The following is a 27,291-nucleotide window of genomic DNA, read 5'->3' on the forward strand; positions in this document are numbered from 1 at the left end:
CACGAGAAAATAAATGAATCAGACGTCACTGAGTATGCAATTACTGAATCTGAAGTACTAAACTTTGAAAGAAAATTTACATAAAGCTGCTGGTTAAATAAATGAGCGGCTGTAACTGAAACTCTGTAACGTGAAAAATGGCTTTCAGTAAACTCAGCGTAAGCTACTGTAATGCATAACATGGAAAATTGCAGTCAATTTACTTCTTATTATGGAATGATTGAACTTAATTTACTTCAAGCAAAGGAGCAAGTGAATTTACTCTTAATATGAAAACAATAACGTACTTACCAAGATAGCAGAAGTCACTACAGAATAAATGAAATGGAGCACTCTTAATTCGCACTGTATCTTTAGTTTTTAGTTTTGCCAGTGAAATTTTGTGTTACTTTCAGTGAGTGAAGTTAATACTCAAAATTGTAAATTAGTTAAGCCTGTATTGTGGAATACAAGACCGAACACTTAATGAGGCAGCAAAATTTATATTGAAATTCCTCATTAGCAAATAAACAATGAATTTTCGTATTGTTACGTTGTTGGGGGGGGGGGGGGGGGGGGGAAAGATGCACGGTGTCGGCACGCCGCTCTCCGAAACCGAGAAGCAGCTGCTTCTAAGTATCTGCTTAAATGGCACAAGATTCCAGTCCTCTCAAAGAGCACTGGCAACAGGAATCGGACCTGGGTCATCCATATGGTAATCAGACAGGACGACTACTGACCTACAGAGGTAGACTTAATCGTAGCATATTATGCAATAATTTTAGAGGCTGAACAACTTGTATCACGTCAATACGATGAAAATAACATAACAGACGTTATGATACCTGAAGCGAATACAATGCAATCGTTTTCTCCTCGCATCATATATCAACTGGCGGTGCCTGTTATTATTAGAACGACAAGACAAAAAATTTGATCTAACATTCTGTGGTCCTGTGCAATTTTACCTTTAACTGTTGATATTTAAACACATACTCAAATGCCTGGCTAGGCTAGTAAGTAAACAGTTTTTGATGTTGCTGAGCAACAGTCATACAGGAACACACCGCCATTTGACTGTTTTTTTGTTTATTTCGGTTCAACCCAGGTTTCGGCATTTATGTCATTTTCAAGTATTTGCTAAAAGCAACATTTTCATACAGTAGGACCACTTAAAATTTCAAAGGAGGTAAAATATACATTGAAGGTAAATTGATGTATAATTACCAAATATGTACTTACATTGTATGTCTTTAACATATATTGCAGGACATGTTGTCGTGTTCAAAGTTGGCCATAAATTAAGATAAATATTGGCTCTCCATGAAACGCCAGATGTAAAATCACCATTTTGTAACAAATCAGTAAATAAACATGGGACACGTCATATTTAATAAAAACAGCTTTACGTTGGTAAATAAAAGATGAGCACATGTCCATGAAACGTAATGATGGTGAAATCAAAGACTATGAGTAACAGAACAACTGAATATTAAATTGACAAAGTATCATATGACTGTTAATGTTAAATATCTTCAACTGTACATAATTATCTTTGTGGTTGCCCTGTGCACCTCATCTTTGTAATAAACACATATACATCAGATCGTCAACAATTGTAAGCGAACCTGCATAAAGTTGGATGAGGAAGTAAGGTCTAAAAGGATCAAAACGAAATACAAATCAAAGGCATTGGATCACATGTAAAAATATAGTAAGCGCCATTGATAATACAAAATACGAAAGTTAACAACAGGAGTTAAGAACGAGAGGGACGAGGAGGCAGAGAGGGAGGGGTAAATCAATGCTAATAGCTAAAGAGTCATGGCAGAGATACAGGAATATGCATTGTTACGCCAAGCCTTACAAAATTAAGAAAATTAAGGTGGTTAACATTGTAATTAAGAGTGAGAGATGGTTTTGAAATCAAATAGAGCAACGTCAAATAACAATAGTGAGATGGAGAAATGGGAAAAGTAGCGTTAGAGGTGGGTGTATGTATGGGATGTGGAGGAGGTGCTGAATAAAATGACGGGCATATGAATCCAAATTTGATTAAATGTTGAAGTGGGAAAAATCAAAACGAGGGTGAGAGGTGAGACAAATTTAAGGTGTTGGTTTGTTGGGGGTAGGGGTGCGGGGGGCCAAGGAACTTCAACGGACCTACCCCTAGGCGAGTAGATGAGGACTCAATGAGGGGAGGGGAGGGGTGACAAGAGACTGTGATATATAACGACAAAATAGTATTGAGGAATTGGAGGGGGGGGCCTGTGTGGGAAAAGATAGTAATCCACTGGGGTAGGTTGATACCGTAATGCTGGAAGGGTGGAGAATGGGGATGAGAGCATGGGAAAGAGACCAGAAGATATGAGGGGAACGATTTGGGAGATGGTGGGGGGAGTGTGGTCGATAGGGGTTCCAAGGTGGATAGAAAGCGTGAGACTGCAGTCACAGTGCTATATTTATGAAATACAATAGAACTACGAACGAAAGTAGTAATCATAACATGCACATAGATATGTAAAAATACATTACTCTTGTATAACGTAGAGTAGTTGCCCCTTAGTAGGAAAAAGCACCTAATGAAAACCAAAACAGCTATTGTCTTTTGCAGTTCTCTCTAGTACCATGGAAGACATTCCCTGATGTCTTAACACATGTCCTAGATTCCTGTCCTTTATCTTTTTCAGTATTTTCCACATATTCGATTCCCTCTGATTCTGCACATAACCTCCTCATTCCGTACGTTATCATTCCACCTAAGTTTCAATATTCGCCTGTTGCACATCTCAAATGCATCGATTCTTTTCTGTTCCGGTTTTCTCCACAGTCTATGTTTCACTACCATAAAATGCTGTGATCCAGACGAACTTTCTCAGAAATGTCATTCTCAAACTAAGGCCTATGTCTGATACTAGCGCACTTCTCTTGGTCAGGTCTGCCATTTCTTCCACTGCTATTTACTTTTGGTGTCCTCCTTGCTCCGTCCGTCATTGGTTATTTTGCTGCCTGGGTAGTAGAATTTATTAACTTCATCTACTTTGTGACCATCAATCCTGATTTTAAGTTTCTCGCTGTTCTCATTTCTGCTACTTCTTATTACTTTCGTTTGTCTTCGATTTACTCTCGGCTCATATTCTGTATTCATTAGATTCAGTATATCATATAATTCTTCTTCACTTGCACTCAGTGTAGCAATGCCATTAGCGAATCGTGTCATTGACCTTACTTCACCTTCAATTTGAATTCCATTGCTGAACCTTTCTATAATTTCGATCATTGCTTCTTCGATGTTCAGATTGAACAGTAAGCGAGGGGGGAAGAAGAAGACTACATCCCAATCTTACACCATTTTTAATCCGAGCGCTTCGTTCTTGGTCGTCCACTCTTATTATTCCCTTTTGGTTCTTGTACTTTATGTATATTACACGTCTCTCCCCAAAATTACCCCTATTTATCTCAGAATTGCAAACATCTTGCACCATTTTACATTGTTAAATTTTTTTCCAGGTCTACAAATCCTATGAACGTGTCTTGATTTTTCTACAGTCGTGCTTCAACCGCAACGTCAGAATTGCCTCTCTCGTGACTTTATGTTTTCGAAACCCAAACTGATCGTCATCTAGCACATCCTCCATCTTCTTTTCCATTCTTCTGTATATTATTCTTATCAGAAACTTGGATGCATGATTGTTAAGCTGATAGTGCGATAATGTTCGTTCTTGGCAGCTCTTGCAGTCTTCGGAATTGTGTGGATGATATTTTTCCGAAAGTCAAATGGTATGTCACCAGACTCATACATTCTACACATCACCGTGAATAATCGTTTTGTTGCCACTTCTCCCACTAATTTTAGAAATTCTAGTGGAATGTCATCTATCCCATTGGCCTTATTTGATCTTGAGTCTTCCAAAGCTCTTATAAGTTCTGATTCTAATACTGGATCCCTATATTTTCTAAATCGACTCCTCTTTCTTCTTCTATCTCATGAGACAGATCTCAACCCTCATTCAGGCCTTCAATGTACTGTTTCCACCTATCCGCCCTCTCCTCTACATTTAACAGTGGAATTCCAGTTGTACTCTTAATGTTACCACCCTTACTTTTTATGTCACAAAACATTGTTTCGACATTCCTGTATGCTTTGTCAGTCCTTCCGACAGACATTTCTTTTTCGATTTCTTCACATTTTCTATGCAACCATTTCGTCTTAGCTTCCACAGCGACTTGTATTTCTGTATTTCTTAATTTCCCTGCACTTTTTGCACTTCCTTCTTTCATCAACCAACTGAAGTATTACCCATGGTTTCTTCGCTGTTACCTTCTTTGTACCTGTGGTTTTCTTTCCAACTTCTGTGATGGCCCTTTTTAGGGATGTCCATTCCTCTTCAACTGTACTTCCTACTGAGCTTGCTGTATCCTTAGCATTAGAGAACTTCAAGCGTGTCTCGGCATCCGTTGGTACTTCTGCATCACACTGTTTTGTGTATTGATGCTACCTGACTAATCTCTTGAACTTCAACCTACTCTTCATCACTACTACAATGTGATCTCAGTCTATATCTGCTCCTGGGCACGCCTTCCAATCCAATATCTGATATCGGAATCTCTGTCTGACCTTGGTGTAATCTAACTGTAATCTTCTCGTATCACCCGGACTTTTCCAAGTATACCTCCTCCTCTTTTGATGCTTGAACAGAGTATTCGCTAATACTAACTGAAACTTATTACAGAACTCAATTGGTCTATCTCCTCACTCATTGCTTGTCCCAAGCCCACAATCTCCTGTAACTTTTTCTTCTACTCTTTCCCCTACAACTGCATTCCAGTCTCCCATGAGAATTAGATTTTCATCTCCCTTTATGTACCGTATTATCCTTTCAGTATCCTCTTACACTTTCTCTAGATCTTCATCTTCAGCTTTCGACGTCGGCATGTATACCGGAGCTGCCAGTGTCGATATCGGTTTGCCGTCGATTCTGACAAGAGCAACCCTATCACTGAACTGTTCACTTGTACCATTTTCTGCTGTTGTTGACGTTACCCTATATTCATATGAGCAGTAATCCTTGTCTTCTTTCCATTTCATTTCACTGGCCCTTTCCATATCTAGATTTAGCCTCACATTTTCCTTTTCAGATTTTATAGCTTCTCTACCACATTCTAGCTTCTGACATTACACCTCCTGGCTCGCAGAACGTTATCCTTTCGTTGATTGTTCAATCTTGTTCTCCTCTTTGGCAGTCCCCTCCCAGAGCTCCGAACATGGAACTATTCTGGTATCTCTTGCCAATGGAGAGATCATGACGACACTTTTTAAATTAAAGGCCACATTTCCTGTGGCTCTGAACCTCTGCCCGCTCCTCCACCCTCTTTGACTAGGCCGTTGGCAAAATGAGAGTGGCTTCTTATGCCGGTTGCCTTCAGCCGCCAATGGTGATTATTGTTCAAAATTTAAGTGCTGGCAGGTTTCGAATCCAGAACTAAGGACGTTTTGATTAGTAATCAAAGACGCTACCCCTCGACCACAGATGCTCCAGCCTTGACTTGCTGTTTCATATTCCTGTGTCTCGCCGTTTTTCTGCAGCCAGCATCCTCCCCCCCCCCCCCCCCCGCCTCTCCCCCACCACCACCTCCACCACACCGCACACTCCCCCAATTTCCTGTTGTTAACTTTCGTATTGTATTATCAATGGCGCTTATATGTTGTTCACTGTCTTTGAATTTTATTTCGTGTTGCTCCTTTTAGACTTAGTTCCACATCCAACTTATTGTAGGTTCACTTACAGTTTTTGACAGTCCAGTATATTCATATTCCAAAGATGATGGTGCGCAGAACCATCCCAAAGATATTTACGTATAATCTGAAGATATTTAATATTAATAGTCATATATATTGACACTTTGTTAGCGGAATGTTCAGTTGTTCTATTTCTCATCCACTGTGATTTCACTATAATTACGTTTTAAGGACATTTTTTCATTTTTCATTTACCGACGTAAACCTGTTTTTACTGAATATGATGAGCTCCCACGATTATTAACTGATCTGTTAGCAGGTGGTGATTTTACGTCTACCGTTTCGTGGTGAGCCAATGTTTTACTTAGTTTATGGTCAACTTTGAACTTGACAACATCTTAAGAGTCCTCCAATATTTATTAAAGACGTAAAATATAAGTACATATTTCGTAATTATACACTAATTCATTGTTTAGGACATTTTACATATTTTGAAATTTTACGTCGTCTTACTGTGTGCAGTTTTTGCTTTTAGCAAATACTTGAAAATGACATAAAGGCCGAAACCTTGTTTGTACATAAATAAATAATAAAAACAGTCAAATGGTGGTTTGTTTCTTTAAAAAAAATACTGTATGAGTGTTGCTCAGTAACATCAAAAACTGAAAGTTATTAATTTATGCAGAGTTTATGCTTCCAGATTTTAGGAATTTGTATTTTACTGTTACTAAACCTTTTTGTGGGTCTCATTTATTATTTTTTTACCTTAGCCAATATTTTTCTATCATTGGTGCTAAAAGTTACCCACTGTTATTTTAACATTTAGAATTTACTATTGCATTCTGTATTCTCTTATAATTCATCATTTGGGTATAGTGACATTCAGGAATCCTTCTTACATAGTAGAAAGAAATTACAAAGCAATAACATTTGTACAACATAAAGACCTATATACCTTACTTACTATAGATAGAACAGAAGAAGAGAATGAAACTTGAAGGACAAATAAAATTTCGTTCAACTGGGACCGCATGGTACGCCAAACTATGTATCTGCCAGAGAGTGGCGGACTCCCTACAGAAACTAATTAGTAATTACTGTCAATTTTGAATAGCTTCAGATCTGCAATGCTTTGTAGACCTAATACTCTCTTACTTTTTGGGTATTCCAATCGGTAAGTATTTGCGTGAGGCTTACCAATTGTCTTGATTGGTCCTTTATAAACATGCTTAAACTTCTTTATTTCCACTGAAGTTTCAATATATATTTCTTTCCTTTTGACTAACACTAGTTCACCAATGTTAAATGTAGTGGGAGTAGATTTGCGTCATGCTTTCTTTTCTGTCCAAGGCTCTTTTACGAATGTTTGCCCCAGCCTACGCTTTCTTTTCATCTACAGAGCTCTGAAATAGGACTGGAAAATCAGCCATGTTTGAAAAGAGGTTATGGAGTTCCAGCTTCAATACTAGTTCACAAGGAGCATCATGATTCCCGTTGCACTCTTATGTTACCACCCTTTCTTTTTATGTCACCAGGTTTTTTTTGACTTTCCTGTATGCTGAGTCAGTCTTTCCAACAGTCATTTTTTTTCGATTTCTCCACATTTTCCAAGCGGCCTTTTCGTCTTAGCTTCCATGCACTTCCCATTTATTTCATTCCTTAGCGACTTCTATTTCTGTATTCCTGAACTTTTTTGTACTTGTTCCTACATTGACCAACTGAAGTACTTGTTCTTTTACCTACGGTTTCTTCGCAGTTACCTTCTTTGTTTTATCTATGTTTTTCTTTCCAACTTCTGTAATTGCTCTTTTTATAAATGTCAATTTCTCTTCAACAGTAATGCCTACTGAGCTATTCCTTATTGCTGTATGTACAGCCTTAAAGAACTTCAAGCGTGTCTCATCATCCCTTTGAACTTCTGTTTCCCAGTTCTTTGTGTATTGATTCTTCCTGACAAATCTCTTGAACTTCAGCGCACTCTTCATCACTACTACATAGTGATCTGAGTCTACATCTGCTCCTGGGTACACATTACAATCCTATTTCGGAATTTCTGTCTGACCATGACGTAATCTAACTGAAATCTTCTCGTATCAAAAAAAAAAAAAAAAAAAAGGTTCAACTGGCTCTGAGCACAATGGGACTTAACATCTGAGGTCATCAGTCCCCTAGAACTTAGAACTACCTAAACCTAACTAAGGACATCACGCACATCCATGCCCGAGGCAGGATTCGAACCTGCGACCGTAGCTGTCACATGGTTCCAGACTGAAGCGCCTAGAACCGCTCGGCCACCCCGGCCGGCTTCACGTATCACCCGGTTATTTTTCCAAGTATACATTCTCCTCTCGTGATGTTTGAACAAGGGTATTAGCTATTATTAGCTGAAATTTGTTGCAGAACTCAATTAGTCTTTCTCCTCTCTCATTCCCTGTCCAAAGCCCAAATTCTATGGTTCAAATGGTTCTGAGCACTATGCGACTTAACTTCTGAGGTCATCAGTCCCCTAGAACTTAGAACTACTTAAACCTAACTAACCTAAGGACATCACGCACATCCATGCCCGAGGCAGGATTCGAACCTGCGACCGTAGCGGTCACGCGGTTCCAGACTGAAGCGCCTAGAACCGCACGGCCACACCGGCCGGCTATACCATTTTGTGCTGTTGTTGACATTGCCCTATACTCATCTGACCTTGTATTCTTTTCATTTCACATCACTGACCCCTTCTGTATCTATACTGGGTCTTTATATTTCCCTTTTCAGATTTCCTGTCTTCCCTACCACATTCAAGCTTTTGACTTTCCATGCTCCAACCCGTAGAACGTTATCCTTTCGTTTATTATTCAATCTTTTTCTCATGGTCACCTCCCCCTTGGCATGCCCCTAACGGAGATCTAAATGGGGGACAATTCCGAATTCTTCTGCCAATGGAGAGATCATGATGACACTTTTTTTCAATTACAGGCCACATACCCTGTGAATACACGTTATGTGTCTTTAATGCAGTGGTTTCTATTGCCTTCTGCAGCTTCTTGCCGTTGATCATTGCTGATTCTTCCAGTTTCTCACCCCAAGGATAAGAGAGTGCCCTGAACCTTCGCCCTCTTTGACAATACCGTTGGCAGAATGAGGGTGACTTCCTACACCGGAATTATCAGCAGCCTATGCTGATTATTAATCAATCATTTAAGCGGTGGCGGGTTTCGAGCCAGGGACCGATGAAGTTTTCATTACTCATAAAAAGGCGCTACCCCTAGACCACAGCTGCTCTCTTATTACAATTTCATTCAGCCAGCGTGCGTCTAGCGCCTATCTTACGCTTTCCTCACGCTTAAACACAACAGGATTATTACATTCACTAATTGTTTGCTCAATGACTCCTCATGCCAACATATGTTGAATTTCTTTCTTAATAACTTCCTTTCTCACAACATGTATCTGGTAAAGATTTTTGAAAAATTCCTTCCCAAGTTTTACGTCATTCATACACGTTAACTTCATTAGAGAATTCATTGTGATGAATGGTGAAGACTTCCTTGAATTCTGCCCTATGTTAATCAGAAATTTTATTTGTTAACTGTACCTTAGCTCCAGTTTCTTCCAGGATATAGTTGTCTTCCACATTATACCTTGCACATTTTTCCCGGATTCACTACCTCCCTGCAAGTGTTCCTTATTCCTCATTACTCTAAGAGTCAGCTCCCATGCTTCATTATTACTGCTCACGTAATCACTCGAGAATCTGGTGAAGTGAACGCTAAGTAGCTCTGATGAAAGTCAGTCTTTCCTATACATTTACTTAAAAGGCCTTTACCGATCAACATTTCGACACTTAACTTGAACACGATCAAACAACTATGATCTATTTTTATGTCACCTACACCAATCGGTATGAAATCTTCGTACTATACTGGTCCAGAAACATTTCCATTTGCACCTATTGTTCTTAAACCACTTACTTTCATGTCAGTTAACTCATTCTTATTAGGAATAGAATCAAAGAATGCTTCGGACAAAGCACTTGCTTCACTGCCATTATCAAGAAGAAAACGCACTATTATTCCTGAGATGTTAGTTTTTATAATAGGGTGAGTTATTATAGCCTGAACAGGTTCCTTATGAAAGCCTTCTAATAAATCTTTTTCAATCTGTCTCCAGCTAAAGTAATTTTGTTCAGTTGCAAGTACATTTGTGTTTAGATCACGACTTGATCAACCTCTACTTCCGCAGCCGCCCTCTCCAACTTGTCCATCATTTTTAAATCGAAGCAATTGATGATATCCTCTACTTTTGTTTGCTGCACAGCAGCTAAACTACTCTCTACATCTGAGCAGCTGCCTCTCTGTGCAACATTGCTATCTATATACCGTCGTCTGCTTTTACAGTTTGTGACAAGTCAGTATAGGTAATAGATTCCCTGACTTTACTATTATTACTACCCCTTCACAACTCCTCCTCCTCAAAACCTTGCAAAACTGACTGTACTTCCTCTACCGAAACTTTATCCTTCAGTTGCCACTAGTCTCGAAGATGTAAGCCTTTACTTCATCTTCGTCCTCATCTGGTTTAAACCAGTTAATTTGTTCTTCCCTATTATCTGTAGTATTTTCTTTTTCCTTCTCGTCTCATTTTTCTAACGTGCTGAAAATGCTGTCAACTAGATATTGAGAGTGGTTTAGAACATTACTTGTGCTGTCTGTTATTTCTTCATCCTTGACATCGGTTTGCGTGTGCTAACTGATTATGGTCTGTGTTTTTGTTACTGGCTGTGTTATTGTTTCCAACTGATGAGCGCCAGACGGGAGTTAGATTCCCACCCACAACCGGTTGTGTTCATTCAATTCAGAATCAGATCGGGTGGCATTGTGTGCTCCGCCTGTTTTTGCCGCCGTCGTAATAATTACTGCGAAAGCGCGGTGGCTGTCTATCTCGTCTTCCCCCACCAAAGCCTTGATCACGATAATTAGACCGTGTATTCTGAACTTCCATTCCAATATTCACTTTCCAACTGTCACTATTTCGGTTTTTTATATGACTATCAGAAGTCCTATTATTAGTCTGCACCTGTTCCTCAACAGCAGCTACTCTTTCCACTCTTTTCAGATATTCAATGAATCTGTCCACATTATCTCTATGTGCAGAAATGATTCTTTTCAACGTATACTAAGGCAGCTTACCTTCTAGCCCCACGATCATCATGTCCGGTTTCATTATTTCCATTATTTCTGTTAGATTTGACAAAATGGCTCTGAGCACTATGGGACCTAACATCTGAGATCATCAGTCCCCTAGAACTTAGAACTACTTAAAAATAACTAACCTAAGGACAACACAAACATTCTATGCCCATCGCAGGATTCGAACCTGAGACCGTAGCGGTCGCGCGGTTCCAGACTGAAGCGCCTAGAACCGCTCGGCCACATCGGCCGACTAGATGTGACAACCGTGAAATCCATTTCCTAGAGAACTCTGACTCATTCACGACTTGGAAACTTTTTAACACTCCAGAATTCTCTCAGATCATCTTTTTTTTTTTTTTTATTGTGCGATCAGTACTCATTATGAAATGCCGTTTTAAATTCAGAAAGAGTTTTGCACCTAATCATTATGCCAGCTGACCTTCGCAAAGCGTCTCCTGACAAATGACTGCTTATAAAAGAAATTTTTTGACGTTCTGACCATGCATTTGGTGAAGCATCCTCTAAATCATTCATGAACTATAACGGATGAATTTGTTTGTCTGGATCAAAACGTAAAAATTGACGACATACGATTAAAGCTGCGTCAACTGCAGCAACATGCTGTACGGTAGTATTACAAGAGCTACCAGAATTTCCTTTTTTTGTATTAGTAATACTAGTATTTAGTTTTTGTACTTGTAGTCCTGCTGTCTCCACTCTGCCAGAAAATTTCACACAGTCAGATTTTAGTTTCTGAGTATCCTTCTGACAAACATTTACTTTATTACTTACTTTCCCAAACCGATTAGAGCCAAGTTCTAGTTCATTGCCTACTCTTTCTGATAAATCTGTATTTCTGATGTCTTTAAGAACTTCAGCAATTTCGGTTTTAGAAACACTATGCAATTTAGTTACCCGTTGCCCTATTGTGACTTGCACATAATGTTGTTTATTATGAGTTTTATAATTTTAAGCTGTTCATTTTTTAGTTCATTTCATCCTTTAGTTTCTTTGTGATGTAATTCAAGTTTAGAAAACAGTAATTGATTCCCTTTTTCTTTTGCTTGCCACTTGACATTTCAACCCGTTTGAAAGGAGTTTCTTGCGTTCCCTGACTTGGCTGAACTTCAGAAATACTGAACTCAGTTTCATCATCTGATAACGCTGTTAATTCCATTTTCTCTTTTTTGTCTTCAACTTCATCATCATTAGAAATTGGTTATAATTTCGCAGTAACATAGAAATTTACCTCTGGTTCTACTTTTGACAAATCACCGTCAGATTTTAGGTTTATTACTTTGACGGAACCATCCTCGTCAGTTTCAATTTTTAATTCTGAGTATTCATCGTCAGAGACTGGTTCCATCTTAGCTTTCACATCATCCTTATCATTAGATATCATTTCTCATAGCCGGTCGTCTTCTTACCTCCTTCCGTCACGTTCAAGGTTACTGTGGCTAACATTCACAGTTTTCTTTCTACATTCACGAGGAAATCTTGACACTGTTCTCGCGCTAGTTTCGGCATATTTCATTTCGCTTTCCTGTTAGTACCAACAGAGTTGCCCAGTTTGTATCGATCACTTTCATAGATCTGTTTCACGGCCAATTAAAACCATAATTGGAGCTGTGGGTAAATAATCAACATGGTCGATACTTCAACATGACGTTATAAAAAGACACTTAATCTGTCTATGCGTTCTTTACAAGTGCCTGAAAATTATTTTTTGCGGTCAGCCAGAAAGCGATGGAGAACATACTGGACATAATTTCCACTCTGCAAGTCCACATTACTGTTTGTGCTCACTGAAAGAAAGGATTCCTTTTTGCTATTTACTCTGTGGGATCAGGAACTACGACTATAAATGAAAGTTTTGAGTTTTAACTGATTGACACATACTGAAAAAATTGAGACGCACAGAATATGATAATATCCCTAATAATAATTCTTCCATTATTAACAACCCGAAGCACGGGACCCCACGTAGTAAGTCACGGAGAAGGAGGAGGGGTAGGAGTAACAACCTCGTTAAAAGACATCGGACCATCTGGCTCCGGATGGTAGTACGCTGCTAGGGGCCCTGCCTACGTTTACAGGTGAAACCTGGCCAACGGTCTCGAAGGCAGGAGAGGAAGTCTGATTCAGTTCCTGACGTTGGAGAGAACGGAAGAACCTAGTGGAGTGAACCACGAAGAAAAAATTCAAATTTCGGACTAACAATCCGATCTTACCTTGGAATCCAGTTCCTTATTTTGTATGTAATGCAATCTCAATTGCAGTATGGAAAGCCCGCAGAATGAATACACTACCCCAGGTGGTAACTCGAGAGAAAAATATACCACTGCGTCACGAAATGCATTGGGACCAAGGGTTCAGCGGAGTCCCAACAACTGCAGTCAAAAGGTTGGATTGGAGAAACGTTGGAATCCTTCTAAAATGAAATTCAGCAAAAAATTATTTCTCGGCACTTTAAATGCAAGTTAAATTGGAATAAAATCCAGACCGTTAGCTGCTCACAGGCGTTGATAAATATCAACGGGGACTCGAACCCCGGATCTCCTGCTTACATGGCAGACGCTCTATCTGATTGAGCCATTTTTTTTTGTATTTGTCAAAAATAATTGCATCTTAAATGTCGAAGGACAGACGTCCACACTGTCACAGGGCGTTGAAATGCAGCAACGGCAGGAGATGAAAATTTGTGCCCGGCTGGAGTTCGAACCTGGACCTTCTGCTTACTAGGCTGACACGCAGACCATTGCACTATTTTTTTCTTCTTTTTCTTTTACTGCGCCATATTTTTTCATTTTTAGTTTTTGCTTTTTATTTTATAAGACGCCTGGCCACAATGCCTCCCCCTTCCTGTCACTGAGTAACTCCACTATTCCAATGTGAGCCCATATGTGGCTTAAACCGTAGAACAAAACTCAAGTAGTAATTAAGGTAAAATAAATAACAGATTGCCACTTCCAATGGCATGCGAGTGCGTGGCAGGCTGGTGGCGGCATGGAGGGCAGGGGTCAAGAATTCTGCGGCCTAGCCACCATGCTGCCCCCATCCCTGCCACCAACTCATATTTTTTGTAATATATCTTTTTCTTTTTTTTGGCTTTGAGAACAGTGAGAATTTGCATCAAAAATATATTGCTCTCAACATCTTGCCTATAAGATTGGGAAGAGGATGCAAAAGATCGAAATCAACTGCCCCGCATTTGCAGATAATTTTGCTATACTTTCCGAAAATGTGGCATCTGCTGCAACACATATAAATCTCCTGGAAGAAATAAAGAGGAGAACTGCCTTGTGGATTTCTGTAGAGAAAAACAAAATTTGTAGAAAACGTGGGGGTGCTCCAATATTCCTGCGAACAAATAAATATTGGTTAAATAGAGAAGGCAAAAATAATTCAAATATCTTGAGGGGGATAATCCAAGAAAATGCTTTGGAAAATTCAGAAATAGAAACGGTTGCATATATGGGGAGAGCATTTGGTATCCCCAAAGACCTCTACAATACAAAGTGCCTATTCAAATATGCAAAACTAAGACATTACAACACAGCAGTGAAGTCAGAATGCCTATATGCAAGCGAATGCATGGCATTTAACGATAATTTAGATAAATTAGAAGTATTGGAAATGCGAATTACAAGGAAAATATTAGGACCACAAAACATAGAAACACAGCAGAGGGTTGGATATTACGAAGTAATGATGAAATATATCAAAATACAAAAATATATCTAACATAATGAGAAAAAGAAGTCATATTTTTTGGACATTTATTTCGAATGCATGACAGTAGATTAACTAATAAGATTTTCAAATATTTGTGGTGTAAGAAGTCCACAACATGCTGGGTCAACGAAGTGAAAAAGATTTTAGAAAGAAACAAAATAAAAACAGACGTTATAACTAACAGAGAAGCCTTTCGGGAAAGAGGTATTGAAAATGGAAGGATTCTAAGACTGGGTAGATAAAAAGAGTCGTTCAAAATGGTCTGATGACAGAAGGAAGAAACATTGTGGACAGATGAAAGCATACTGGAAGAAAAGGAAAGAATGAAGAACTGAAATTGGGAAGTGGTCCTCGGATGACCGATTCGAAGTAACTGGCTTAAAGTTCCGAAACAGAACTACCGTCCTGTAAAAGGAATAAGGGCAGACACTAGGATATGAACAGGATATCAGCCTCAAGTGATTAGTGACAAGAAATGAACACCAAAACCAAGTTAATTGTACGACGAACCAAAGTCTACTTCTCCAGCAGTACAGAGATGTTGTCCGCAGCTCGTGGCCTACCGCCACGGTAGCTCACCGTGTTCAGTCAGAGGGTTAGCTGCCCTCTGTAATAAAAAAAAAAACTGAGTTAATAGATCAACAACGAACTTCAATGGATGTCTTACGACGTCCACCCCGAGCAGATGCAACGAACAAAAGGGAACAAAACGAGATTTAAAAAAAAAAAAAAAAACGTGGTTAGCGTTGCTGCCTTTGGATCACGGGGCCCGGGTTCGATTCCCGACCGGGATGGGGATTTTCTCTGCCCGATGACGGGGTGTTTTTGTTGACCTCATTACTTCATCATCATAATCATTATCATTTGTGACAGTGAATAGATTGGACTGTGTACCAATTGGGAGTGTGATAAAATTGGGACTTTGTACGGGCGCTGATGACCGCTCGGCTGGGCGCCCCACAAACCAAACGTCAGTACAGAGTTGCTAATCGAAGTCTTCCTCAGACTTCCTGCTATAGATTTTTTGAGACTCTCTCCTGCGCAGTGCGTACTGTTGCTAGTCACGTTTGCCGTGCTTCCTTTATTGATAACACTGACCAATAATCGAAAAACAGGTATTATAGAAGAGTCAATTATCTGATTTACCCAGTGATAATCAGTGATAGACGAGTTTGTTTGTTTGTCGCTGAGTACTGTAATGAGGTACTTCAGAGCCTATGTATATATAAAAACACACACACAAGCTCCAAAGGCTGCATGACACTATTGACCTTACAATATGCTGCAGCTAACTCTGTTGGCAGGACTGTTCGCTGTTGCTGCGGCACAAACAGCAGTAAACCAGTTCCCCGAAGGTTTCCTACTAGGGACCGCCACTGCGTCTTACCAGATCGAAGGGGCTTGGAATGAGGATGGTGAGTGTGAATTAACATCTACGTTACCATATTCAGTATCATTAGGTGTTCTAAATAAATTTCTCGAAATTCCTCTTCATTTGAGAACACTTCACTATACGTGTGCTCGCTTGCTATTCTCAGTTTATCTACAACTAACGCTCACGTTGAAGTGATCTTACTTAACAGTGTCTCCGAACCCATGTGTCTCTTCCTTTTCATATTATCTGAACTCCCGTCCAAATGTTGGGTTCAGTACGAATTTATAGCTGCTGAAATTAATGTAGATTTGATGAAAACCGATAGCAGACTTCGTTCACTAGCAGTGCTCATACCTTCTTAAACTCACCCTGCGGTATAGTAAAAGAGACATTTCGACATGAAAATATTTGCTTTCGAACTGCGTTGCCTAATGTTTAAATACTAATTTATTGGAATTACTTTCAAGAACATGTAATATTATCCAGCAACAAAAAATTTCACTGAAGCAGGTCCATTCAGTAAACAATTTCTTATTCAGAATATTTAGACCATTGACTGCACCATTTTGTGGTGTATTTGCGACTTTTCTCTCTAAATTATAAAGTATATATTTGGTAATGTTCAGATTAGAAAGTGACATAAATTTTGATATCATGTAAAAGCTTTCGTGTGGGCAGTGGGGAACTTTATGTGGGAAGAAAGAGAAGGAAAATGGTTGCACTACGTGAATGTGAAAATTAACAGCAATGTTGGTGCTTAAACTGCACAGATAATTGGCAATAAAAAGAGTTAACAGTGAGTATGAGTAGCTTTTCAGAAAGGTTTACACATTTACTTCTGACAAACGCATTTCATTTTAAAAGCCAATCTTCTGAGACAAACATATGACAAATAAATCCTAGTGCCCCACATCCAGCAAGGCAAGTGTAATGTAATGTTAAAGAACTGTTAAGTTGTTTATTTTCAGTGCCTCATTTTGCGAAGCTAAACATGGGGCACGTAAGAGACTGGGGAATGTACTAGTGTAGCCGAGACACTATAACAATAATAATAATAATTTTGCGTGGGTGAATGGACTGCTGCAAGTCTTTGAATTGGACGCCATTGTTGCGTCCTGCTTGTCCCTAACCTACGCCAGTTATCAAACCGGAGAAAGGACAGCTACAGTTCATCATGGAATCCGAACAACTTGTTGTTTCTGGCTGTTCCTCGCATTGCTGAGCTACTTTAAAATGGTTTCCATGCGCAGTCTTTATTGCTGGAGTATTCAGCCCGAGACTGCAACTTTGGTAACGCTCCCTAACACAAGAGTTCCTGCGATGAGAAGAACTGGGAAGCCATGTACGTGTCGGTCGTGATGATACGAAATCCACTGCTAACAACGCCCCTGGACTGAGAGCGGTCGTGTTAGGAGCGAATACGGAGAGTGGAGTATCCTGACGTGCACTTGTTCCTCACACACCCCAAGAACACTGTATGTGCTCCGACCTGAGTCTGTAGAACACTACAGTAACACCGATTCGGCTCACCTTCATAGCAGAGCGATTAAACTACGGAGCGACATTCAAAATAATGATAGCTCCGGTTGTTCACAACAAGCCATAATCGCAGTGAAAGGCTGTCTCCCACGCGTCAGATTTTTGTGACTCCTCGCACTTTCCATTTTAAGCACACAAGAGACCCTCTGCCTTAACTTCTGCTTTTGATTGGCATAATTTCGCATTGTTTTCCGTCAAGCGTAAGATCTGCTATTTATATCTCAGGCTTTTGCTTCCCACTTTCTGTATCTGCCATTTCTCGGTCCCTCTCACGCAGCTGACTTGTTTAGAAAGCTTCATAAATTCCAATGGCCTCAGGTAGCTATCTTACATGTTCTTTCTTGCTGTGTCGAGTAGTCCAGTGTCTTCTCTCTCACGCCATAAAAATCCGCCTCTCTTCTTGCAATGAGACATCGCTGTGTATGCAGGCAAGGGCGAGAACATCTGGGACCACATGCTACACGAACACCCAGAGTACGGCACCAACGGCGACAACGGTGACGTGGCCTGCGACTCGTACCACAAGTACCAGGAGGACGTGCAGATGCTGAAGGCGCTCAACGTGAGTAGTCGCTGGCGTTGCGCAGGTGTGGTACTCGGTGAATGTACCGTGTTCTGGTGTGACTCACTCGTAGCAGATATTCTTCAGTCTCACATTAATGAAGTACACCGCCGCTTAGAAAAAATGCAGCATCAGGGCGAGGCATGCAACAAACGTAAAATTCACATGAAATGTGCTACGGGGTGTCCACAATAAAAAGCCCGGAAAACTTTTCACGCGCCTTAAGATAAGCAAAGTAGTTTACATTATTTAACGCCAGATGCGTTTCTATTAAGATGGGTTATCCGTCTTAAGGTGCATGAAGTATTATCCCGGCCAGTTCCACTTTGTCCAACTAGTACATTTTTGGACATGCAAATGATTAGAATATAAAAGCAACCGCAGAAAACAGGTAAAAGTAACACCATCTACATTCTGTATATAAAGAAGAAATACCCATTAAGTCACTCATTTGAAACTTATTTGCTTGTGAATAAATGCCGGCCGGAGTGGCCGAGCGGTTCTAAGCGCTACAGTCTGGAACCGCGCGACCGCTACGGTCGCAGGTTCGAATCCTGCCTCGGGCATGGTTATGTGTGATGTCCTTAGGTTAGTTAGGTTTAAGTAGTTTTAAGTTCTAGGGGACTGATGACCTCAGAAGTAAAGTCCCATAGTGCTCAGAGCCATTTGAACCATTTGTGAATAAATGATGTTGTGCCTCGTCCAAGGATAAGCGTCTACCAGTACGTATCGGCATTCGGCTGTGGCACATGGTTTATAGTCTGTAGTATTTCTGCTCTTAGTGGATGGAATCCTACGAATGTCATGCGAATGTGGAATCTATGCGTTCAGGAGCACCGTACTTAACGCCGTGCAGTATCTCACCTCCCTCTCACGACTGAGGACAGACATATACACTCATGCTCATAAATTAAGGATAATGCTGATACATGGTGAAACAATACTCTGGTGGGCCATTTGCGGGTTTAAATCACCTCAGCGTATGACCATGCGGTGCATTTGACCTGCAGTCGTTGCACGGTGGCGCTGGCAGCATTCCACATACACAAAGATGTGTTGGTGGATGTCAGAGTACGGTGCAGCGAGTAAGTGTGCAGACGTTTTCAGACGTGCTAATGGTGACTGTGTGTTGAAAATGGCGTTATGAGGGGTGGAATACTATAGCAACTGGAGGCTGGTCAAACAAAGCAGGTCGTAGCACGGGCCCTCCGTGTGCCACAAAGTGTGGTCTCCAGATTATGGAAACGGTTCCAGCAGACAGGAAACGTGTCCAGGCGTTACAGTACGGGACGTCCACAGGTACAACACCACAAGAAGACCGATATCTCACCATCAGTGTCCGCAGTCAGCCACGGAGTACTGCAGGTACCTTACCGCAGCCACTGGAACAGTTGTCTCCAGACACACAGTCTACAGAAGACTGAACAGACATCGTTTATTCGTCCGGAGACCTGCAAGGTGCATTCCACTGACCCCTGGTCACAGGAGAGCCCGTAAAGCCTGATGTCAAGAACACAGTACATGGTCATTGGAACAGTGGTTCCAGGTTATGTTCTCGGACGAGTCCAGGTATAGTCTGAACCGTGATTCTCGCCGGGTTTTCATCTGCCGTGAACCAGGAACCAGATACCAACCCCATAATGTCCTTGAAAAGGACCTGTATGGAGGTCGTGGTTTGATGGTGTGGGGTGGGATTATGACTGGTGCACGTACACCCCTGCCTGTCTTTGACAGAGGTACTATAACAGGTCAGGTGTATCGGGACGTCATTTTGCACCCGCATGTCCGCCTTTTTACGGGTGCAGTGGGTCCCACCTTCCTCATGATGGATGATAATGCGCGGCTCCACCTAGCTGCCATCGTGGTGGAGTACCTTGAAACAGAAGATATCAGGCGAATGGAGTGGTCTGCCTGTTCTCCAGACCTAAACCCCATCAAGCACGTCTGTGATGCACTCGGTCGACATATCACTGCTCGTCTTCAAACCCCTCCGACACTTCAGGAGCTCCGACAGGCACTGGGAGGCTATAACCCAGAAGCTGCTAGACGACCTGATCCAGAATATGCCAACCCGTCGCGCGGCCTGTGTACGTGTGCATGGTGATCATGTCCCATATTGATGTCGGGGTACTTGCGCAGGAAACAGTGGCGTTTAGTAGCACATGTGTTTCGGGACGGTTTTCTCAACTTATCACCAAACCGTGGACTTACAGACCTGTGTCATGTGTGTTCCCTATGTGCCTATGCTATTAGCGCCAGTTTTGTGTAGTACCACGTTGTGTGGCACCACATTCTGCAATTATTCTTAATTTATGACCATGAGTGTAGTTTGCTAGGGCTTGCTGGATCGTAGACCCACCTTGATTCAGGGAACGGCATTGTTTGCGGCAAGATAAGCATCCACAAGGGCAGTGCGACGACGTCAAGAATACCTTGGAGTGTCAGTACGGCGGTCATCGTTGTAGCTTCACTTGACTGCACCAGAGAGAAGTGGGCTAACACCGGTGCGAGCAACGACAAGAGTGGGCACATGAGGAACAATACGTCGTGTTTCCAGACGAATCTCAGCACTGTGTGTAAACTTCACGATGGACGGATCCCTGTGTGCTGTCTGTGATGAGAATGAACATTTCCAGACTGCATTCATAATCGTCTTATCAACCCAGCACCTGGTGTGACGGTATGAGGTATTGGTACACAACACGATCACTTCTGGTTCATATAGGTGGTAGTACGGACAGTAGTCTTTACATTCTGACGTGTTTTGGGCTATTTTCGAGGACTGTGTGACATATTTCACAAAGATAATAAAAGATTGCATGTTTCTCAAACTATCGTGACACTTCCTGCTGCACCAACACCCCTCCAGACATCTTCGCAAGCCTTGGTCCGATAGTTAGCGGCTGGTTTAACTTCGCTTCCAGTGCTCGAATATTGCTAAGACCTCAGTTAGCCACAGTGGCGAGCATAATTACCTCATTGTGTGGTCTGATGTTGCATTGCCATGGTCCCTACATACTACAGGTGGGGACTGGCCATAACAAACTTCGGCAAACCTGCCACCAGCCCAGACCTAGCGGTATGTTGTCCTCGACTGCTGCCAACGCCAAGGTGTACTGCGCACCAGCGACAGATCACCCAGCCTAGTCTACACCTACCCACTATATCTGCTACCTGCTGGCCTAGGGGCTGCTGATAGACGTGGTGCTGTGGTGCCTGAACTAGTACCAGCCAGATGAGGCCATCTCCTGGGTTTTGGGTTTGGGCCCGTTGCACCACACATGTAATTGCCCACAAAGTGGCTGGCTGTTCTATACCTAGGCCTGTGACTTGCCAGGTGCCTGATGTCAGTCATGTCACTGTTCTTCGCTGAGGTACCGCTCAGACACGTCGTCCTCGCCTGCAGCATGCTGACCATACTGCATTGTGTTTTGCTGAGATTACCATGGTCACCTGGGTTTCAACGCATGAGTTCGAGTTGCCACCAGCAGCCGTTGTGCGAGAGTCACAGTGAATAAAGACTTTAATTGCTAATGGAGTTTTTCCAAGAAACTGGTAGTACGCACCTTATATCTTGCATGGAATCTACAGTCGATCATCCAGGTATATAACAGTCTCCACAACTGTGACACTATTACACTGCTGTCAGAAATAGCCAATTACAGCCATCGACGTGTGTGTAAGCATTCAACATCATCGTTTCAGTGGGATGAATGAGGGCAAACTGATTTTATTTGCTCCAGTGATTGACAATAGAGAAGCAATTACATTGGAGAGTTTTGTTAAAAGAATGAGTCGTGAAAATGAACTAAGCATTGATTTGAATCGGTAGAAAATACTAGAGGAAGATATACTGGTTTGTGGCTAGTCAGGTGTGGAAGTGCAATTTCCTGGAGCATAATGCCCCATTCACTCAATCTTCAGCAGTGTCATGTTTTAAATGCAAAACCCCTGTGCAGTTTGCTGAAGAATGCAGAGAGTGTGCATGATTAGTATTCACATGTAGGGATTAAGCAACATTAGTAGGCAAAATTGTGATGTGATATGAGTATTACGGTTTTCCTGTATTTCTCCTTCTAATTTGTCCTGTTGTTGTATACACATGGTTTGAAATGAGTAAATGTAGGGAACAAGGGGTCACCACTACAGAGCGGTTCAGTCTGAGCAAGTGCCTCGGATAAGGGCAGATAATGTAGACTAGCATAAGAAGTTAGAGTGATTACAAGAGACCAGGGCCTTGCATAACTTATCAGTATCCCTCCTAGAAACTAGTGCGGCTACCAGGACTTTTTGGGTAAAGGAGGAGAGGGTGTGTTGACACTTGTGAATAACCTTTTGACAACTCGGAGCTGAGTTTATGATCAGAGGCACACTTGTTACATATGGCTAAATTATGTTAAGTAGGAGATGCGAAAACGTATGTGATGTATCATGAAGAATTAAGGAATGCTCATACATTTGACAGCCTTGGTGAGGCTTATTGCAGCGTCGTAGGAGGAAGAATAGTTGCAGATGTAGAAGGCAGATAGTGAGCAGGTGGTGTCCATCAGATTAAATAATCTGGAGACTGAAGACATGGACTTTTCACAGATTTCATGGTCGCCAATTTGGAGATTCTTGAGGAAGATATTACTGATAAGATGAATTCGGAAAAATAAAACATTCAAAAGGAATGGAAAAATTATCAGTTGAGGAATTTTGTTGGAGTTTGAAGACCTGTTTAATCTTTTTTTGGCTTCGCCAGTGCCACCAGTAACACAACAAAGAATCCAAATTGGGAACTAGTCAATGTGTATCGCAAGCCGTACCTCTACCTCGTAACCCACAGCCGGTGATGGAGTTCAATAACCAATGTTTACAGAACAGTATTATCGTGAAAAGTTGTAATCTTTGGCGAGCACAGGGAAAAAAGGTATTGATGGAACCAAAGCTTAGCAAAGGACACATATCCAGTACCAAATACAAAAGAAACTTATGACAATATGGGGCAGTGCACATACTTTTCCACCACGAATCTGGGGAGTTGGAAGAAGCTCTGGAGGACTGACCAAAAACGGAATTTATATATCGTTGACGACGCTACTAGTATCACTGTCTGCTGCTTGGGTTGAAAAATGCCCCAATTACATTTCATCAATTGTTATATGAAGTTTTATAAGGTTTAAAACAAAGGCAGTGTGTGGTGTACTTGGAAGACATAATTGTCTTTGCAAAGGATAGCCTGTGCTATGACTAAAAGAAATGTTCCAGATGTTGCATGCAGCACACTTACCACTAAAGAAGTCTCACTTCAGATTACAAAAAATACAGTATATGGGCAATATGATTAGTTGTGATGGAGTTTGGACGGATTCTACATTATTGAATGCTAAATAAGGTTTCCATACACTTCACACAGGGAAAAATTTACACTCATGTTTACATTTAGCGAGTTACTTAACAAAGCTTATCCCAAAACTTGCAGAAATTGCTCACGTACTTATTGAAAGAAATGCACAATAAAATTTCAATGAAATCAGAGTATGAAGACATGTTCAAAGGACTGAAAGAATTGTTGACCACTAGACAGGTGTTAACCATTCCAAACTTAGAAAAAAAGTCCATATTGATTTGTGATGCAAATAATTATGTGCTTGGCTGTGTATTAACTCAAGAAGTAATTGGAGCGGGGCAATCGATATCCTATGCCTCACATTAGCTAAGTAAAGTGGAATTATTCTACTATGAAGAAAGCAACTGTTAAAACCCCATTTATGGTGTAACATATTTCCACTGATATCTGTATGGTAGAAAATTTATTCTAATAATGGATCATGTCACTATTAATGGCTGCTGTGGCTGATTGATCTATGAAGCAGAAATCGCAATTGGCACTGAAGCCTAGCGAATTCGAGATAGTCCATCGACCTGAGAAGAGTCACATGAATGCAGATGGACTCTGCTGGATGGTTTATTTTTTACAGAGAGTGAGTCATACCATTGTGGAGTGTCAGGCAGAGGAAACAGCTGATGAAGACTGTAAACTCTCTACAATGCAGTGACAGTTCCACAATGTACTATGCGAGAAGATACATGTTATGGCTCCGGAAATGATGCATGGGGAGGTGTCAAGCCTGGTATATAATCATGTGTTATCGAGGCATGACGGTCAGAGAATCATGGAATGGCATGTGGCCAAACAGTACTGATATTGAATGTGTTAAAAGGATGTGGCACAGTATCTGAAGAGCTGTGTACTGTGTACACATTGAGCTGACTATTCCACTTCAGAGTTTAATGTAGGCTGAAATGATTGGTACGGATATCTTGAGTCTGAAACTTCCTGGCAGATTAAAACTGTGTGCCGGACCGAGACTCGAACTCGGGACCTTTGCCTTTCGCGGGCAAGTGCTCTGCCAACTGAGCTACCCAAGCACGACTCACGCCCCGTCCTCACAGCTTCACTTCTGCCAGTACCTCGTCTCCTACCTTCCAAACATAACAGAAGCTCTTCTGCGACCTTGCAGCTGTGAGGACGGGGCGTGAGTCGAGCTTGGCTAGCTCAGTGGTAGAGCACTTTCCCGCGAAAGGCAAAGGTCCCGAGTTCGATTCTCGGTCCGGCACACAGTTTTAATATGCCAGGAAGTTTCATATCAGCGCACATTCCGCTGCAGAGTGAAAATCTCATTCTGGAATCTTGAGTCTGTTTGCTTACATAGTGGCACGGACATGCAATAGTCTGACTATAGTAGAACATTTTTTATGTAATGTGCAAATGGCAGCTATTCCAACTCAGTAATCTTAAACAGTAGCTCACACCACGGTAAATAGTTCCTTGTTGGGGATCGGTGTTCAGAAACGTTAATAATGGACCAGGCCACCAATTTTATATCAGAATTGATGAAACAGTTTCTCAGTTACTGTACATTCATAAGTTAAGGAGAACGACCACTTTGATGAATAGTGATGTGAGCAAGGTACAAGTCTGGTTAGACATATTAGACACTTGTTTGGACATGGCAAGTCTGTTGTATACCTTTGCCAATAGTGTTGGGGATGCTTGCATAAAGCAGCTAACCTACAGCAAGTGATACACCATTGACAGTTCTACCCTGCTAACACTGACTCAGTTTCTGGATGGTCTGCAACAGGCATGGGAGGAGCTGCCAACTACACTGTAATTGGTTATACCTCTCGAAGAAAAAATTCTGACGAAACATAGCCATCTCACAACATGGACGTCAATACTGACTGCAAAAACCTCCAAGTCTTAATATATGTAACACTAGCAGAAACCAATGCCAGACGTGAGTTTCATGGAAGCCTATAAAATGGAATAATTTTAGAAAATTTGTAAAAGTGAGAGTGAAGAAATTTTGGGATTACACAAGATGAGAAGAAAGATACATTAATGTCAAGAGACGAATTGGAGTGATGTCAGAGAGATCAAAATAACTGTGCGCCCATCAACAGTAGTCCAGACTGTCACTTCTAGGAGGGACTGGTGCGGAGTGATCCTCATGATACATGCCTGCTACACAACCTTATTTTCAGAAGGTTGGACTTCACTTGGTGTACTCTATATGTGGTACAGCTATGTTATGAACAGCAACAGTTATGAACAAGAGCAGTCAAAAGACACAGAATGTGTAGAGCTGTGAGGCAACGAGTTACTACCAAATGGTATGCAGTGTGGTATCGCAGTACCAACTTCTCGGCTTCTGGCAACAATAACAGTGATTATAGCTTCAAACTTAACATTTGCACTACTGCCTGACAGTCCTTTTGGAAGTACTACTCTTAGGATCTTGACCTTCTTGTCTGCTACCGTGAGTCAAACCTTACTCAGCTCTTGGCATGGGCTCATAGCATAGAAAGAATATTCCAACATATTCAGCAGTACCACAGTAGATACCAACATCAAGTCATAGTGATAGGATCCTTGTGTTTAGGCGCCGTCGTAGTCCTTGTCCTTGCTTACACAATCTTTGTCTGTCTACAGTGCTTCCAAACTCCCAGTTCATTGTAAACCAACGGAGTGGCTCACCCCTAGTGTTTAAGTAGACGTGAGTGTACAGGTCTCTGTACAATATTAGCTTTAATGGACTAAGAAGAAAGACATTTGGTAGTAAAGTGTGAATAAGTGTACAGAAAAATGTAACAGTACACCGTAGTTTCTAACACACCACAGATTTAGCAGCAAACTGGGATTTGATGGACCAAATCTTCTAAAGGGGGAAGGAGTGTTATGCCAACACCCCTGTGGCAGAGTTCACAATTCGTAAGCAGATGGACCAGCTAGTTTTGCAAGTAATTTTTCTGCCAGGGCTGGAAAATTGCTGAGGTGGCATGGTACAAGATTTCAGTTTGCCACAGAGGCAAATTCCATTATATCAGGCCACACCTGATGTCACATTGCCTCAGTCCCTATGTAGCAGAAGTGGTATGAAGTCACATCAAAACTGGGCAAAGGTACCATAAACACTTGCAGCCCAGACAAAGCAGTATGTTGCCTACGACTGTTACTAACTCTGAGGCGTACTCTGTGCAAGCAGAAGAGTCACAAAGCCTCACCTACATCTAGGTAATAGCTCCACTAGTTGTTGGTCTACACGCCACTGCGAAATCTGATGCTGCCGGTGCTTCAATTAGTGCCATACATATGGGGCTGCCTCTTGGGTGATTCCAAGGGGTCTCTGGGCGTCTGTGGGCCGTCTTTGGTTCTGGCCCAGAGCGCCAAGTGCCTAACTGTCCTGCGAAAGAGCTGGCTGTTTTCTACCTGTGCACGTGGCTTACCTGTCACCGAATGTCATTCATGACTCAACAGGGATTGTTGCCACTTCTCTTCGCTGTGGCAGAGCATGCAACCTCCTTGGAATCCTTGCATACCACAAGCCGAACGCGCTAGCTTGCCACCTGAAAATCAATGTGTGATTTCGAGCGACCACCAGAAAAAGAGCCTGTGACAACTCTGACACTATTAACTCCATACAAAGACTATTCAGCTGTTTCATGTGCCAGCACATTCCTGAGATCTTTCAACTACGCAAACCATCTGATCATGGGGTGTTGAGAGACTAGCAGACCAGCACTCACGAATCTGTGAAATGTAGCTAGCGTAAGGCTGAGACAGAATGAAATGACATGATCCAAGATTATGTCAACTGGATGCCCTAACCAGGTTAGAATCAATGTTGCG

The 27,291-nt window shown here is 41.5% G+C and overlaps 1 protein-coding gene across 2 annotated transcripts in view; it reads left to right on the forward strand.

The window, feature by feature from the left end:
• LOC126199077 (myrosinase 1-like) overlaps positions 1 to 27,291 on the forward strand; it is a 143,926-nt gene that overhangs the window by 82,397 nt on the left and 34,238 nt on the right. Inside the window, exons 1-2 of one of the 2 annotated variants that reach the window (XM_049935811.1) lie at positions 15,902 to 16,052; positions 17,980 to 18,113. The exons of the other annotated variant lie outside the window; for it this stretch is intronic. Of the exons in view, the coding sequence (XP_049791768.1) occupies positions 15,917 to 16,052; positions 17,980 to 18,113 (270 nt within the window). The 5' untranslated portion in view covers positions 15,902 to 15,916. Of the gene's footprint in view, positions 1 to 15,901; positions 16,053 to 17,979; positions 18,114 to 27,291 lie in introns of those variants that run through there. 2 annotated transcript variants of the gene reach the window in all.

The sequence above is a fragment of the Schistocerca nitens genome, chromosome 8 (genome assembly GCF_023898315.1).
Source record: "Schistocerca nitens isolate TAMUIC-IGC-003100 chromosome 8, iqSchNite1.1, whole genome shotgun sequence".
In the NCBI taxonomy this organism is placed as follows: domain Eukaryota; kingdom Metazoa; phylum Arthropoda; class Insecta; order Orthoptera; family Acrididae; genus Schistocerca; species Schistocerca nitens.